The sequence below is a fragment of the Oryzias melastigma genome, linkage group LG12 (assembly GCF_002922805.2).
Source record: "Oryzias melastigma strain HK-1 linkage group LG12, ASM292280v2, whole genome shotgun sequence".
Lineage (NCBI taxonomy): Eukaryota > Metazoa > Chordata > Actinopteri > Beloniformes > Adrianichthyidae > Oryzias > Oryzias melastigma.
The window spans coordinates 4,240,609-4,258,020 of NC_050523.1; the positions used below are offsets into that span (position 1 = coordinate 4,240,609).

General features: G+C 39.1%; 1 protein-coding gene and 1 long non-coding RNA gene across 6 annotated transcripts; one reads left to right on the forward strand and one right to left on the reverse strand.

The window, feature by feature from the left end:
- Positions 1-3,771: 3,771 nt before the first annotated feature.
- Positions 3,772-17,411, reverse strand: LOC118599454. 5 transcript variants are annotated; one of them, XR_004948811.1, is made up of 8 exons: positions 17,153-17,406; positions 14,829-14,966; positions 14,497-14,752; positions 14,283-14,387; positions 14,151-14,206; positions 12,408-12,626; positions 12,256-12,349; positions 3,772-4,668 (listed from the first exon to the last, which is right to left on the reverse strand). It is a non-coding gene; the product is annotated as an uncharacterized LOC118599454 (long non-coding RNA). The 5 variants fall into 5 exon arrangements; XR_004948810.1 differs by lacking the exon at positions 3,772-4,668 and adding an exon at positions 8,533-9,253; XR_004948813.1 differs by lacking the exon at positions 3,772-4,668 and adding an exon at positions 7,161-7,284 and having other exon boundaries at positions 12,256-12,626; positions 17,153-17,411.
- On the forward strand, positions 4,685-15,401 carry LOC112163375 (interleukin-31 receptor subunit alpha). Its single transcript, XM_024299740.2, has 16 exons — positions 4,685-4,997; positions 5,086-5,133; positions 5,224-5,286; positions 5,371-5,485; positions 6,975-7,126; positions 7,218-7,363; positions 8,416-8,557; positions 9,946-10,034; positions 10,109-10,301; positions 10,377-10,562; positions 12,289-12,420; positions 12,500-12,661; positions 14,086-14,229; positions 14,314-14,395; positions 14,468-14,549; positions 14,621-15,401. The coding sequence occupies exons 1-16, from the start codon at positions 4,934-4,936 to the stop codon at positions 15,083-15,085; spliced, it is 2,265 nt and encodes a 754-aa protein (XP_024155508.1). The 5' UTR covers positions 4,685-4,933; the 3' UTR covers positions 15,086-15,401.
- Position 17,412: the final 1 nt, after the last annotated feature.

Sequence of the window (17,412 nt, forward strand, 5' to 3'; positions counted from 1 at the left end):
CCCACGTTAAGGTACCAGTACTCGGGTAAGGTTTCAGGTACCAGACGCCTACCGAGGACCAGTCCGCATCCGGTACCCTGGTACTGGTTCAAGTCCAGTACCGCATCTGCTTCGTGCCCAGCACAGTATCTAGCACCAGTTCCATGTCCGGTACCACATCCAGTGCCGGGTCAGGCTTACCGGCTCCCCTATTTGGAGCCAGTGGACGGTGACTCGTGCGAGTCGGACTGAGTCACGTTTCTATGGCAACAACCGTCGCCAATCGTGAGAGAGCTTGTGCAACGTCCACACTGAAAGTGGGCTCTGGAGAATCTGTCAATCAAATGTGCTTTAGCTGAAGCATCTGATTGGTCCGGTTATCACGTGAATAACTAGAGATAAAGGAAAAAAATATCTTTGAAAAAAAAGCAAGAATGGTTAATCTGACAAATAAAATGACTGAGTAAACTGTCTATTTCTCAAAAGAAGTCTATTTTGGTGTCTTGGAACCAGCAGGTACTTCCTGTTTGGAACGGTGGGGGGAGGGGTCGAGCTGTCCAGTGATTATACAGTCTATGGTCTGAACACACCATGAGATCATTAATTTGTAGACTGAAGTGGGCCTAAGAGTTTCATAGTACTTCAGAAAACCAATCATACAAATAATAAATATTGATAAAATTATATAATATATACTGTAGTTATTCTACATACCATGGATGGATGGATGGATGCCAGCATAGGTCGTCTGAAAGTTCTACAAAAAGGACACACAGCATCAAACCAACCAAATACTCCATCATTTGACAAAGTTGTTCTACCAGACAAATTACATGGATGAGCGTTTGGTGTAGCGAGAATGTAACTGGATATTTGCACCCAGAAAAACTGAGAAAAAGAAGTTGGATGGCCTTAGTCAACATCTCTGATAAAAGAAACAAACATATCTCTCTATCATCTTTATCTGTCATTGGTGTTAAGAAACCACCCAAAAATAAAGTATTTTTCTGACTTTATAAACAAGCTTTATAAGAACACTTCTGTTCCTGAAAATAATGGGGTCACCAGGAATTCCTCTCTTCCTGCTGAAGAGCAGCAGTAGATGAATATGTTCAGTAATGAGTGTGCTGACATTTCAAAAGGCCAAAATGAAGACAGTGGTGGTTTTCACACTGTACATGACGCATGTGAAGCCAGCATCTGCTTTCTCTTCTCCCAACGTCGTCTTTCAGGAGAAACATCTTACAGAGAAGCACTTTCTGATAAATGACAAAACAAACTATTTATTGGAAGATCCAGAGTCATTTCGCTTCGTACAGACACAGCTGTTCGTCAAACCGATTTAAATGAACGATGGTGAAAAAAACAAGTTTTGATGGTGAGAGATTTTTTTACTGCAAACCTTCCATGCTTATAGGAAAGTGCTAGTCACCACCCTTAGCTGTTAGAGCTGCAGCAGTTTCACACCAGCCTTCCAGGAACTAGTCTGTCCCAACAAGTTTAGCAAACAACACTTTTGGGAAACAGTTGTTCCAACTAAAAACAGCGATTGGGGACTTATTTCTCTTTAAAACTTTGTTAAAGTTTTGGGTTTAAGGAGGAATCAAATTCCATCTTTAAATCCAAAATGTATTTTTTATAAAATTGAGTAAAACTTTATTTATAAAGAATTTTTCATCCACAAAATGTTGTAAAGAATAAAAAACTTTAAAGTCCTTACCATTAAAAAAATGACAACAGACAAATAAAGAAATAGAATAAATATCTGATCTTATGGGGTCCAGACAGTGGCGGTCCGTGCATTTCACACCTAGGCCTTCATTAGTGCTCCATCTGAATCAATCCAACCCTCATTAACTATTTTATGGCAATAAAACTTCTACTGCAGGTACAGCTGCCACAGATTTTCTTATGAAAATCCTGATGCGGCCCGGCCTCAACTAGATTCCCCCTCCAGCGGCCCCCGGCTGATTTGAGCTTGAGACCCCTGATTTAAACACAAAATCCATCCTTTCTATCCTCAAGAAGATTTCAATCACTCTGTCTGTCGTGCAGAATCCATGCGTTTCGCAGATAGAAAGTGTTCCGTGGCTGTGATAAGCTGTAAAAGCTGCATGCGGGAAATGTTCTGGTATTCCTGAAGCCTCTTGTGGTCCAGGAGGGAGACAAACATCAGTTTTTGTGATCGATCAAGGTCTGTGTCTGGAAAATAATATTGTCGCGAGGATTTTGCGCTGCACGCGCCCGCGGTGCGTTCAGGAGCCTCGTAGATTTCAGCTTCACTCCCGCTCAACGGAGTCACGGAACTCCTTTACCCGTGCCAGACAAAACTGTGCCACAACTTTACCCAGACATTCATTTTCCACCAAAAATCAGACGATGAGACGCTTTCCACTGGTAACATCTTCAAACCTGACACGCCGCTCCTCGGCACCTGTGTCCGTCACATAACGCAGAACCAGAGCGAGCTGCGAGCTGTCCAATCAAAGCTCGTGAAAATGATGACGCTTCCGTGTGCCTGCTAGCTGGCCTTGGTTTCGCCTACTCCAAATCTGATTGGTTGAAGCAACAGTTTGGTCGACAATTATTTTATGCTACAGGGCCCGCAGAACTGATTGTGAAGGCCTCCGGGCAGATTTCTTTGACCCTAGCAACAAATGGTGCTGCAATGTGATTGGTTAATGCTTAAATAGGAAAATACACGTCTGGAAGCAGCGCAACCAGGGAGACAGCAATGAAAGGACGAAGACAGAGCATTTGGAATTATAGAATACGTATTCACGGAAATAAATAATAATTAATATCAGTCTGTGATTCAGATATTTTTAGGCCAGCAGAGAAGGCTTTGCAGGCCCTGACGGCCCGCCACTGGGTCAAGATGACCTCATTCACAGGCAAACAAACAATGTTTTCAAAGTGGTGGTTTTCTTTTAGTTTTATCTCCATAGCAACCATTTTATTTTTTGATCTCATGGGTGTTACAAACAAGTCTATATTATTTTTATAAGAATCTGCAAAAGTGAATTTTTGAATTTCCTTGGCAACGGAGGTTGGTTGTTAACAACGCCCACATTCCTGATAGGTTCATATTCTATATCATATTGCTTCAGCTTGAGGCAACGAATCGTGTGTTAAATTTTGAGGGGTACCTGGTTGCAGACAAGATAGCGCCCAAACACGACATTAAAGTCATCATTAGCTGGAAGCTGAATTTGCGTATCTAAACTAGAAGATTCCTAACCGTAATCTGGTTCCGGAGTTATTCTAGGGGGAGAGCGGGAACTTCGGTCGAGGACATCCAGCCAATGAGGCTCTAGCACCATGTTGGGACCATGTTGTCGTTTGCGGGCCGGTCCTCTTGTAAACTTTCTAAAAATTCTGGTAAAATCATTGCAAACTCGCCACATTTTCCAAAGTAGCTTTTCAATGAGGTGATAAACCAAACTCCATAGAAAAAGTTTAAATTTGCAGCTGTTACTAAAAAGTTATTTTATTTATTTATTTGTAGAAAATTCAAAATGGCAGCCTCTAATGAGGTCAAAGGTCAATCAAACTTCAATTGTGGTTGTAGACTTAACCTGGCAGTGTGAACTTTTGTGAAGGTTCCTCAAACAAAAGGTTTTTTTTGCCCCATATTATGCAAAAATCTGCAAATTTCACGCTTTGCCACAACATGGCTGCCAAACTGTAGGTCTTGTGGCCATCCCATAATAATTTAAAAGTTACTTTAACTGACTTGTATGTATTTAAATTTGAAATATTTTTTTTTAGCCCCATAAAAGATTTTGGCCCCATTCTTTTTTTTTTTTCTTTTTGATGTTGTCATTCTTGGGGGAGGGTCATTCACTATACCCAACATTTGTTTCTTTTACCGAGTACTATGTGTGTAAATTTGTGTGTAAAGTTTTTGAGTATGTTACAAGCTTGTAGTATTTTTCTCATTATGGAAGAAATTTACAAAATAATTTAAGATTAAACTTAGTTTCTGAGTATTTTTGTAACCAAGTTGTAATGGATCAGAAGCAGATGAAAACAGGCAGATTGAAAAAGCTCAGACTTGTGATGCAACAACTGCCATGGGCGGAGCCAAAACCTCCCTTCTCCCCACTTTTAGACAAATGGATCTATTAACGTCTTCATTTTCCTTATCTGAGCTGGAATCTGGATCAAAACTGGATAGCTCCGATATTGTTCGCCTTTTTATTCTGCTATGCTAATGTTAGCTTGGGCTTGTGAGAGGCTATAAGCTAGCAGGAGAGAGTGTAAACAAAGGAATGCTGGGAAATTACAACAGATAATTCCTGCATCAACAGTCCCGCAAACCTAAATCGAATTTCTAAAGGGATCCTGCCTCGCTCCAGAAAGTAACCTGTTCCTTAAAACGATACATACTTTTTTGGCTAATTTAAGCTAAAAGACGACTGCAAAACATTAAACAATATAGTTGGCGCTGGACTTCATAGACTGCTTCTTTTGCAGTTTTTTTTAAAGATTAAACCTAAAAACTTCACCTATAGTTATAGTCAGGGTTGTAGCCGATACACTCATGCTGTGTAGTTTTATCATGCAGAATCCTTCTTGGAAATCAAAAACATTCGTTTTCATCGCAATAGTCTCAAAAGTGATAAATGGAGGATTTCCAGAAGATCTTCTGACCTGGACATGAAGAGTCTCAAGGGTTCAACAGATCTATAAGTGGAGAAAAAGGAGAAGTAAAAACAGGGTGGTCAATTCTGCAAACTGCCGTTTGTCAGTCGCTGAGCCTCGTGGGAAAACTTGTCCCCGCCCCCTTTTTGACGTGCCGAGTGTAAAACTCCCTGAATAATTTCCTGGCTGCTCATTTTCATACGAGCAGCCTCGGTGAGCATCCTGGCTGAATGACTGCAGCCCGTGGGCGTGAGATTACCTCAAACCCACCCTCTTGGTTTCAGTTGTTCAGGCAGCCGCAGACAGCATGTCGAGCCGAGCCGCGCAGCTGGATTCAAAGAGAGGAGGTTCTTTGAGTCTTCTCATTTTAGGTAAGAATCTAACCAGACGCTTCTGTTTGACGGGAGTCATCACTCCTGGAGGAACTATATCGCTTAATAACCTTCACTTTTGCTCAAGGTTTGATGCTGATCATCATGTTCTGCCCTCCTACCCAGGCGTCTACAGGTAAAAATAGAGATTTCTCCAGAAAAAAGATTACAATCAAACACGCCTGTGAAGTCTATTGACCCATTTCTGACACGTGGTTATTTCCAGACAGTTGCAAAAAATCAAGAAAAGTGTTTGTCAGTCCTCAGCCCTGTAGGCAGCATCACCCAGGTACACAAAAACACTGAGTCAGAACTCCTTGACTCATGCGCTGTTCAGTCTGAGGAGCTGCTCATCCTCGTGTCGCTTCCACAGACGGCGTCCGGGACTTGGACTGCTTTGGTCGCCACTACGAACTAACGTACAACTGTACGTGGAGGCCGGGGCGCAACGCAACTCACAACACGTACATGCTAGTTGTTGCACAAGGGTAAGAATTTAATCCTTTGTGAAGTCGCTAAAATTCTTTTTGAGGCTCCAGGAAAAAAAAGGTTGCTATGGCAACAGGACTCGATACAGTCCAGGACTGTCTAGTACTCTGGAATATGTTTACCACTTTTATTTTTTAACGCCAACATTTACGAACACTATTCATGATTACTTAAAGATTTGTGGTCTGTATTTGTCAATCTAAAAGCACATTCATTTTTCGCAGAGACTTCTGGGAAATCTCTTGGATTTTGGAGCTGTAAATTTTGAATGGCGTTTGCACGAGTTGTTCAGACCCAATGCATTGTGGTCTATATTTGTGATTCGATTGAGCGTCAATGCATTCTAATTTTTTGCTAATTCTTCTGGAAAATTTCTTGGGCAATAGATTTTGAAACTGTGAATTTGGAAAACCCAACAAATTGGGTTTTTGTATGAATTGTCAAACACAATGCATTGTGGTCTTTATTCACATATTAGGGTTAGGGTACCGGTGCTGGGCTTAGGCACCAGTACCGGAGGCGTCCCGAGGACCAGTCCGTGCCCGGTACCGCATGCGGTATCAGGTCCAGAGGATTGCGGACCCTTGATTTTACAAACAGCCACTATGTCAATAAACTATAAACGGTCCAGTACTGGGACACAGAGCACACCAGTAGCCTTACCTAGTACTGGTACCCTAACCATAAGCCAGAACCGGTTCACGTCCTGTACCGTGTCCGGACCCGATTCACGCCTATTATTGCGTCTGGTGCCAGATTAGGGTACAGGCATCTTGTTTGGGTTGGGTCAGGGTTAGGATCGGTCCTGAGGACCAATCCACGTCCGGTACCGCAAAACGAGGGTTGCAGACCCTGCATTTTACAAACAACCAACACATCAAAAAACGATGAGTGGTCCAGTACTGGGACGCACCACTACCCTAAAACAGTACAGGTACCATAACCCTAAACCTGCGTCCAGTGCTGGATTAGGGTTAGGGTACCAATACTGGCACTGGACACGTCCCGAGGACCAGTCCGCGTCCGGAACTGCATCCGGGTCGCGTTCCCTGAATTTTACGAACAGCTAGCACGTCAAAAAACAAGTTGAGGACGTCCAAAACGTGAAAAAGTGTCACAGAGGGATCCGTAACCAAACGTCAGTCTGAGATGACTTGGAGGAGAGAATGAGTTGCTATAATCTGTGAGTGTTGGTGCACTGAGACTTCTGGGTAATTTTCAGGGCAGTGAATTTTAGAATTGTAAATGCATTTTACAATAATTACAATATTTCTTTTACAATTGTACATGTAAAAAACGTCTAAAGGCCTCAGTATGCAGTGAAGGGAATCTGACCCAAAAGGCTTCTTATGTCAATAAAAACTTCATGACCTCTGACCCTCATGGAGGAAAAAGTACATTTTGCTGCCTAAACTTTTTGTGACTTTATACACTTTACCTCTAAGTGTGATTCGTTTACAATGAACTCTCCTTTTTTTGTTCCAACAGAAACAAAAGGAACACGATTTGTCAAAATATGACTAATTTTCATAAAACATTCCGCCTATACAAAGATTCAAACGTGAGCGTGGAGATTTTTGAGAACCCACAATCCGACGACTGCACAAAATCTGTTTTCCACGGTTCTCCAAAGAGCCTGTGTGAGTCTCGACACTCATTTATAATGGTGTTTTCATCCTTTTTTAGAGTTTATTCGATCATTTTATGTTGTTGTTGTTCTCCATGTTTCAGTGCGTTGTGACGCTCCGATAAATGTGACCTTCAGCCGCAGCTTTGGAGAGCTCAGCGTGGTCGTGACCTGGAAACAGGAGGACGCGAAGGTCATCAACAAGTTCCAAATCAGATATAAAGATCTGGACAGTCCTTCCTGGAATCAGGTCAGCAGTATCTCTGTCCTTTAAGTTGATTTTAGCTTATTTTAAGCAGTTGAAACAAAAAAATACTAAAGAAGACAAAATAATTCAGGAAAATAGGAAAAAAATATATGCAAATGATGCTATTTTAATTATTCTTTATCATAAGTAGACATATTTACACATACAATACATGACACATTGAATCCATTAAACGTCAAATTTGTCAAAAAAAGGATTTAATTGCTTGAAAAAGAAGTGTGAGACAATAAAATGTATTAATCTCACCCCAATTATCCTCATTTTTTACAATGTTTTCATAATGTATTTAGATTATTTTAGATACAAAATCTATTAAATACACATTAGGCAGATACAAAATAATACATTTAACACAAATTATAAAGTGAAAGATGATCAGAAAGTAGCATACATGTAAATAAAATAAATGTAAATGTTATTAAAAATATAACATTTTTAGAGGCTTTTCCCTAAAACAATATGCCAAAAGTCATAAAACTAACGTCCGAAACACATTAAAAGGACTATTTATTTTTACTTTTCCAACAGTATTTTAAGTGAATACTTTTTTATTGTTGAAATAACCTTTTTAAAAGATCTTGCAGGCACAAAGTTAAGTTAAAGTATCATCTTCCTCTTTAAGTCAAGACAAACAACTTTAGTAAACAACAAGATGTAAATGAGAACGACATGAGATCCTGTTAGATAAGGAAACACTGCAGAGACGTGTGAAAATTAAAAAACATGTTTACGTTTAATAAAACTTGTAGAAATCTTTACTACAAGCTCATTTCAAAATTCTGTTACTAGAAACCAAAATAAAAGAAAAAACACTATCCAACTACCGGTATTTTATATTTATAACCATTTATTACACTGTTATTTATGTTATTTGTTGCTGAGTTTTGGGAAAACAAAACTTCAGAAAAACTTTAGATTTCTTCAGATTGACCATGAATTACTGGTAATTTTCACTAAATAAAAAAGTCAACTTCATCTTTAGTTTTTGGCGTCAAACGTTATGAGATTCAGTTGTGTTTGTGTTTTGTTTACAGACGCTTGTGGAGTCGCTCAGTGCAAACACGTGGATCGTGAAGAACCTAAACGCCTCGCGGGTTTACGCCGTGCAGACACGATGTGTCACCAATGAGAAGTGCTCTCAGTGTCCGTGGAGCAGCGTTTACATCGTCCCTGCGGGTAGGAACCGCCGCTGATGATTGGGACATATTTCAGTTTAGTGGAACCAGTGACACTATCCATGGAAAATGGTTATAGAGGATGAAAAGAAATCAATTTGGTCACACGGAGGCGGCCATGTTGGAACCAGACATCATATAATCAATTTGTCCGAGTAAACTTGTTAGAAGTACGAACACTTCTACCACTTAAAGGCGGGATCAGGAGAATCTGTCAATCATACGATTAAAACATTGGACGTAGGAGCCATTGGGCTCCAACTACTTTTATTTGAGGCATCTGATTGGTCAGTTTATAACTTGATTACCTTTAATTCTGACAAAAATATCATGAAATAAAAGGATTAATAAGAACAAGTTAAAATAACGATATTAGAATGAGTAAGTAATAGATGCTTATTTCTCTATTCTTTCTCTTTGGAATGTGGGGGGAGGGTGACTCTTTCCAGCTCTCAGGTACAGTCAATGGTTTCAAAAAAGGTTTTTTTTAAATAAATCACATTAAAGAACAATATAAAGCAAAAACATGACATACAGAACGATCTGAGCTAAAACAACAAATAGTAAAATAAATTAAGATATTCCATGAGTAAATTAAAGATGATGTGCAGCTCCAGTAATGATGACAGTTCCAAAGCCCCACCCCTCTGACTGGGCGGAGTCAGCCTCCAACTTCCCTGTTTGGTTACCCTTTAATCTGTTGGTTTGAAGGACATAAATCCAGATGATATATTTTAAAGATCTTTTCAAGATCAAGGCCAATAGGACGTCCCCAAACGTTTTTCTCTTTATCAAATGACCAAATATTGAGAAGACAAAATGCATAAGATCAACAAACGAATAACTGGAGCAACAAATGATTGAATGTAGCTGTGAAATTGGTGTTTGTAAAAAGCAAAAGTAAAAAAAAAAAACTAAAACCAGGCCTAAAAAACGATTTGACACCACAAACTAAAAAAACAAAAACAAAAAAGCAGAATGTTTACTAACCACTGAAATAAACCAATATTCTGTCAGCTTCAGTGTTGTCAGCTATCAGCTTCAATGTTTTCAGCTATCAGCTTCAGTGTTTTCAGCTATCAGCTTCAGTGTTTTCAGCTATCAGCTTCAATGTTTTCAGCTATCAGCTTCAGCATTTTCAGCTATCAGCTTCAGCGTTTTCAGCTATCAGCTTTAGCATTTTTAGCTATTGGCTTCAGGGCTTTCAGCTTCAGTGTTTTCAGCTATCAGCTTTAGAGTTTTCAGCTATCAGCTTCAGTGTTTTTTAGCTATCAGCTTCAGTGCTTTCAGCTTCAGTGTTTTTAACTAAAAGCAGAATGTTTACCAAACCACTGAAATAAACCAATATTCTGATCTCTAACGAAGAGAATTCTTAACGCGGTCTTTCAGAGCTCACCACGCAGCACGTCCTCGTCAGCATCAACGACACGGACATCCCTGAGGAACCGGGAAAGAGGCTGATCTCAGGAGCCTTCCAGGTATTTGTTGTTTCAGCTCACGGAAACAGCAGCAGAACAATCGTCTGACGTGGTTTTGGTGTTCTGATGGACAGCAACACGACTGCCACCGCCTGACCGTCGTGAAGGTGTCGGGAGAGCTCCCACCCCAGGACTTGGACACCTGTCAGGCGGATTTCCGCTTGATCCTCTCGTATTCGGCCTATCAGATCAATATTAGTGCGTTTAACAACGCGAGCATCTCCACACCCGTGAGCCTCGTTGTTCCAGAGCGAGAGACCATGCACGGTTGGTGCTCTCTCATCTCAGGATGTTCTCAGTCACGTTTTGGTCTTTACCGCTGATCAAACTTTTTCTCCTTAGATGAAGATGTTGGGAAGCTGAACGTGACGGTCCACAACAGCACGGCGTTCTCCATCCGCTGGAGGCCCGACATCCTCAAAATGTTCATCTGCTATTCAGTTGAGTGGAAGGGGAGGGGCCAAACGGCGCTCCACAGGTCCTTTTATGAGGATGTCAACAACTATAAGACCTTCTCTCCTTTACCAGGTGAGTAGATTAAGAGAAATGTGTCCCAAACGATGTGACACGTGTAAACTGATCTATTTAGCCGTTTATACTAAAGAGGAAAGCATTTGTTTGCCTCTTACCAGAGTGTTCTTGAAGGGATTATATCTGGTTTCAGATGGAGGCGTGGTTAGGCCTCCCACATCCTAGAGGTTATAGATTTTCCAATGTGGTTGGTCCCATCTGGGAGCGGTGAGCTGCAGACACAGCTGCACACGGGAACTCTTTAAGACTTCAGAGAGGTTTCACACTGCACTGTTTGGTCCAGACCAACTTGTTCCTGTCAGACACTTTGACAAATTGAAAAACTCATCTGACCTCTGGTGCAGACCCCTGACTCTATATGAGGACTGGACTTATTAACAGGAAGTACCCGCTGGCTCCTAGAAGTCAAAATCCCTATCAGCTTCAGTGTTTTTAGCTATCACCTTTAGTGTTTTTAGCTATCACCTTCAGTATTTTTAGCTATCAGCTTCAGCGTTTTCAGCTATCAGCTTCAGCGTTTTTAGCCATCACCTTCAGTGTTTTCAGCTATCAGCTTCAGTGTTTTCAGCTATCAGCTTCAGTGTTTTCAGCTATCAGCTTCAGCGTTTTTAGCTATCAGCTTCAGCGTTTTCAGCTATCAGCTTCAGTGTTTCTAGCTATCAGCTTCAGTGTTTTAAGCTATCAGCTTTAGTGTTTTTAGCTATCACCTTCAGTGTTTTTAGATATCAGCTTCAGTGTTTTCAGCTATCAGCTTCAGCGTTTTTAGCTATCAGCTTTAGTGTTTTCAGCTATCAGTTTTAGTGCTTTTACCTTCAGTGTTTTCAGCTATCACCTTCAGTGTTTTCAGCTATCACCTTCAGTGTTTTTAGCTATCAGCTTCAGTGTTTTCAGCTATGAGCTTCAGCATTTTTAGCTATCAGCTTTAGTGCTTTCACCTTCAGTGTTTTCAGCTATCACCTTCGGTGTTTTCAGCCATCAAATTCAGTGGTTTTAGCTATCAGCTTCAGTGTTTTTAGCTATAAGCTTCAGCGTTTTCAGCTATCAGCTTCAGCGTTTTCAGCTATCAGCTTCAGTGTTTTTTAGTTATCAACTTTTGCATCTTCAGCTATCAGCACTAGCATCTTCAGCGGCCAAATTCAGCTTACAGCATTCACACTAGCATTATTGCAGGTAATACTATATATATAGTTCATAATCATGTTAAAAAGTTACGTTTTTATAGTCTTATACATGTAGTTTTAGAGTGTTCAATAAATGTTTATCCTGTTCGACCCGTGACCTAAAGTGTGTTTTGGATTTTGGCCCCTCGTGCGATTGAGTTTGACACCCCTGGTCTAAAGTCTTATTTTTAACTTTGTCATTGATATTGAACAAATCAGTTTGATATTTCTTCTCTCCCACAACAGCTCAAGCAGCTGGAGCTGCTCCTGTTTGTTCCTCAAACGTTTCCAGTCTTACTGTTTTTACTTTCTGGTACTAATCTGTCACTAAGAGCTGCAGCCCACAGACATTTAAGTTGTTCTTTGACCATTTTAGCTGAATTCTGTGTATTTTTAATACACTATTTGATGCTCAAAGGAGAAATATTTACGGACTTGTTTTACAGCTTTATCCAATATTTGTTGTTTTTGGAGGAGAAGTCAGGCTGGAGATTGGGAACAATTTTTTTAATTCTTGAGAAAAAACTCACCAGTTGGTGTGAATTTTTCTCTTTGATACTCAGAGCCTTTGGAGCCATACAGAAGATACAGCATCGTCCTGCACACCAGACCCGATAAGGACACCTGCAACATGAAGAAGGTCAACAACAGCGAGAGCACCTATGGGAGGGCGTACGTTTACCTCCTGGAAGGCTGTGAGTTCCACACGTTCTAGCATTGCGGTCCACGCCGGCCGGCGCTGTAACCCATCGGTGGTTCTGTGCGTCCTGACAGCTCCGGTCGGGGCACCTGCGAACATCAGCAGCCACAATGTGACGCTGAATTCGGCGGAGGTGCGGTGGTCGCCCATCCCGGAGGAGCAGGTCAGAGGATTTCTGCGTGGTTACGTCCTCCACCTCGTCTACAGCGACCAGAGAGGAGTCAAAACAGAGACCAGTAAGCCGGAGCTCGTTTACAGCGTTTGTCCTGAGCTGGACTTTTGTTTTACAATTACAAATATATGGACAACGGGAATAAATGTCATATTTTGCTAAAATTTGAAAGTGGTTATATTTAATTGTTTTTTTTTTGTCAAATTAATCTGCAGAAGTTGGACGTTAGAATTTAGAATCTAGAATTTAGAGTTGAGAATTTGAAATTTAGAACATATAATTTAAATTTTGGAATTTTGAATCTAGAATCTCTAGGATCTAGAATTTTGATTTTACAATCTATAATTTAAATTTTGAAATTTTGAATCTATAATTACTAGAATTTAGAACTTTGATTTTAGAATCTAAATTTTGGAATTTGCAATCTAGAATGTAGGCTTTAGAATATAGATTCAAAAATTTCGAATTTGGAATCTACTGTTTAGAATTTAGATTTTACAGTTTGGAATCTAGAATTTAGATTTTTGGAATTTCAGTTTTAGATTTTGGACTATTCAGCCTCAATCATTTGGAATTTGGAATCTATGATTTAGAAATTAAATTTTAAAATCTAGAATATAGAATTTGGAATCTAGAAGATAGACTTTTGAATTTTGAAAGTGAAATTTAGAATTCAGAACCTGGAATTAAAATGTTGGAATTTGGAATGTAGAATCTATAAGAATCTGGAATTTTGGTTTTAGAATCTAGAATTTACATTTTGGAATTTGGAATCTAGAATGTAGGCTTTACAATATAGATTCAAGAATCTAGAATCTAACATTTTTATTTTGGAATCTAGAATCTGGAATTTTGAATTTAGATTTTTAAATGTTGAATCTGGAATTCAGAACTTAGATGTTGAAATTTGGGATCTAGAATTCAGAATTTAGATATTAAAATTTGGAATCTAGAATTAAGAATTTGAAATTTAGAATCTAGAATTTAGATGCTAGGATTTTTCATCTAAAATGTAGAACAAAAAAATTATATTTTAGATTTTGGGATCTAGAATTTTAAATTTAGATTTTGAAATTTTAAGTTTAGAATCTAGAATTTGGAATGTACAATTTAGAAATTAGATTTAGAAATTTGGAATCTAGAATTTATAAATTTGAATTTAGAATGTAGAATTTGAATATTAAAATGTAGAATTTTGAATTTTGAATTTAAAAAAATGAACAATTTAGGATTTGGAATTTGAAATTTTTAATTTAGAATTTAGATTTTAGAATGCAGAATCTACATCACATTTAGCAGTAATCTAAAATCATGGATTAATCCTATTAGGGAAAAAATGTCTAATCGAGAAGCTTATAAATCCAACTAAACAAAGATCAATTGAGTTGGACTCAATGGGTCACTGCTCTGTCTGTAATGTTTTTGTCATTGTAGCTCCTGATAAATTCTAGTGTTGTTTTTAATTCTCCAGCACATTGTTCTTCACAGACATAACAGTGGATCCAGACTTGAACAGCTACAAACTCCAGGGGCTCAAAGTCGACACCGTTTACCAGGTCCAAGTGTCCGGTTTCACCTCCGCCGGCGCAGGAGTCAGAAGTGCAACAATCTTTTTTAAGACAGATCATGAAGGTTTTATCAGTTCAAACATGTTCTCACATTTATGGTATAACAAAACAGGTTACCTCAAGTTTCTGTCCTCTTTCGTTGAAACAGGATATTTCCATTCCAGAAGTTTCATCACAGTTCTTGCAGTTGTCATCACTGTTGCGGCCTTTGGAACTCCAATACTAAAAAGGTAAAGGTGTAAAAAGGAAGTGGAGTATCATTGAAATCATCTTACTGTGTCTGCTCCTTCATCTCCATCCAGAGCTAAATCTATGTTTTGGCCAAACATACCAAACCCTGGAAACAGCAGCGCTGTGCAGAAAATAGAAGGTTCCTGTCAGCTGGTGAGCATCCACTTCATCCACCAACATCGCAGAGGATGCTCCATGTTGACCATTGACTGTCCTCTCCACAGGAACTTCTAGGGATTCTTTCCACTCTGAAGGCTGAAGAATGGGACACGGAGAGTCTCCAGATTCTTGAAAACGACCCCCTGGTCCCCGCTTGCACGTTAGCCACGGTGCTGCCGCTCCTCGGTACCTTTGAGCTGGAGGGAGACCCACCAGACATGACTTCCAAGTGGAGCCAGAAGGACTTAGACGGTGATGCTGGAGCTCTCTCACCTGTTCTAGAGGCGGATTCGGTTCTGGAGAAGCAGCGGGCCGACTGCCTGGGATGTACTGTAGCTTTTACAAGTGACTACACCACCATGGAAATGTTCCAGCAGATGATGCCGCAGACTCCGGCACACGAAGTCATACCTACAGGGATGAAAACCAAGTCAGAAGATTTCACGGTGGTCAGAACAAAATTAGACTATGTGCGGCAGTTTAGCACCAGTTCGACGTCAGACTGTCAACAGATGTCCACGATTTTTTGACGGAACAAACACTACAACCTTTAACGTGATTCTTATAGAATCAAAGCCAAATAACTTCAGCCATGTGTTCAGGGAGAAATACGAGCCTGATTTATGGACTGCAAAGCATACAGACGAAGTAGAGGCTATTGGTAAATGTTCATTTACCAGCGATTTTTCAGAAATAATCACTGAAAACAAGAAAGAAGAATGTAAAATTTTACTCAATGTGCACTCTCATGGACTTTTTTTGTAATGTGCTTCTCCACTAACTTCCTGTTTGTAGCAATCTTCATACTAAATGAGGAAAGAGTTAAAACATTAAACCTCACTCCAATAAAAATCTTGTTTTTTTTGTCTTTAACATGTTTTTGTAACATTTTTCTCAAGATGAAGGACATATATAAAATAATTTAAGATTAAAACTGCATTCCAGAATGATTATTTGTTCAAATCATGATGGATCAGGAGCAGATGAAAACCAGTGGTTTGAAAAATCTTGGATTTGTGATGCAGAAAAAGGCCTGTCGCTACTAGATCTGTAACAAGATTACCAAAAAAAATGGACAAACTAATTACTGACTGCAAGGACCATATTATATATATTAGTACGTATAGTAATATTAGTACATATACATACATATAGTAATATTAGTAGATATAGTAATATATATTAGTACATCTAAACCAAATTGCTTACCTGTTACAATGTTTGCCACAAAGAGGGTCTGACATATTCGCGTATGTGTGGATGGATCGGCTATCCATAGGACTAAATCTCCTTTTTCTTGCTATAATTGTGAAGAATCAACTTGCAGACTAATATATCTTCACTTTCCTTGTCTGAGCTTCCATCTGACTCAAAACTGTACGGCTGGTTAGCTCCAAAATTGATCTCCATTTTTCTTGCTATGCTAATGTTAGGATGTTTTTGTGAGGTGCTAAGCTAGGGGTCCCCAAACTTTTTCTTGTGAGTGCCACATAACTGTTTTCTTCTCTGATGTGGCGCCGGGGTCGGTTTGTAGGCTAATAGAAAAAGTGTAACAATCTCAGCCTAAACGTAAAGATTTATGGCTGTCTAGAGAGCCACACAAATCCAAATCTAAAATATTTGTAATTTTCACAGGAAAAAAGGAATGGTAAAACATTTTAAAAACAAGATATATAGCATTACCTGTGATAGATTAATAGCTGAAGATGCTTAAATTGATAGTTGAAAACACTGAAGCTGATAGCTGAAAACGCTCAAGTTGATAGCTAAAAACACTCAAGTTAATAGCTATTGAAATATTAGAAAAGTGCAAAAATTACCCAAAGCAGCTAGCATGTAGCTGAAGTATAAGCTAAACTTGAAATTAGCCTTAAAAAAGGGAAAATGTCCAATTTAGCCAAATTAGCTAGCATAATGCTAAAATAATAGCTATAAACTCTAAATTATCCTACAAAACTGAAAAAAGCGCAAATTAGCCAAAACAGCTAGCATAGAACTGAAATATTGGCAAATTGACAACTTATCCTAAATAAAACTGAAAAGAAATGTCTAAAATTTAGCTAAAACAGCTAGCATAAAGCTAAAATATTAGCTAAAAGACTAAATTAGCCAAAACAGCTAGCATGCAGTTGAAATATTAGCTAAACTCCAAATTGTCCTACAAAACTGAAAAAAGCGCAAATTAGCAAAAACAGCTACCATAGAACTGAAATATTGGCTAAATGACAAATTATCCTAAATAAAACTGAAAAAAATGTCTGAAATGTATCCAAAGCAGCTAGCATAAAGCTAAAATATTAGCTAAAAGACTGAATTAGCCAAAACAGCTAGCATGCAGTTGAAATATTAGCTAAACTCCAAATTAGCCTACAAACGGAAAAAAGTGTAAATTAGCCAAAACAGCTAGCATAGAACTGAAATGTTGGCTAAATAATCAAATGATTAAAATGGGAACTATTTTACAGTAGATAAAAATTGAGTTACACGAATATCTGTGTAGTCAAATCCCAGTTCACTTTCGTCTCACAAACTCCGTGTATGCATATTCAGAAAGAGAATCACAGGAATCAGGAAAAGAGCTGGGGGAGCAGAGATACCCGGTCAGTCCTGGAGATGAATGTCTTCCTGGTTGCGAGTTCTCTTTAAGTGTTTTATTGTGATAGTATTGCGTCTTCCTGTGTTACGATTTATTGGATCTTTTTGTGTGTTCAGGAGTTTGACGTGGGTGAACCATATCAAACGGGTTCCTTCTAGTTGAACTTAGACACTCAGTTTGGTCATAAAACAATCAATGAATGTTGTTCACTATTTAACATCACTTTAAAACCCCTAAAAGGGAAGATTTTTACTGCTAAAA

Bases quoted from the DNA above. Each gene is read 5' to 3' on its own strand.
- LOC112163375 (XM_024299740.2), top strand. From the start codon at position 4,934: ATGTCGAGCCGAGCCGCGCAGCTGGATTCAAAGAGAGGAGGTTCTTTG. The intron at 5,134-5,223 runs GTAAAAATAGAG...GGTTATTTCCAG, and splicing joins TCCTACCCAGGCGTCTACAG to ACAGTTGCAAAAAATCAAGA. The intron at 14,550-14,620 runs GTGAGCATCCAC...TCCTCTCCACAG, and splicing joins TAGAAGGTTCCTGTCAGCTG to GAACTTCTAGGGATTCTTTC.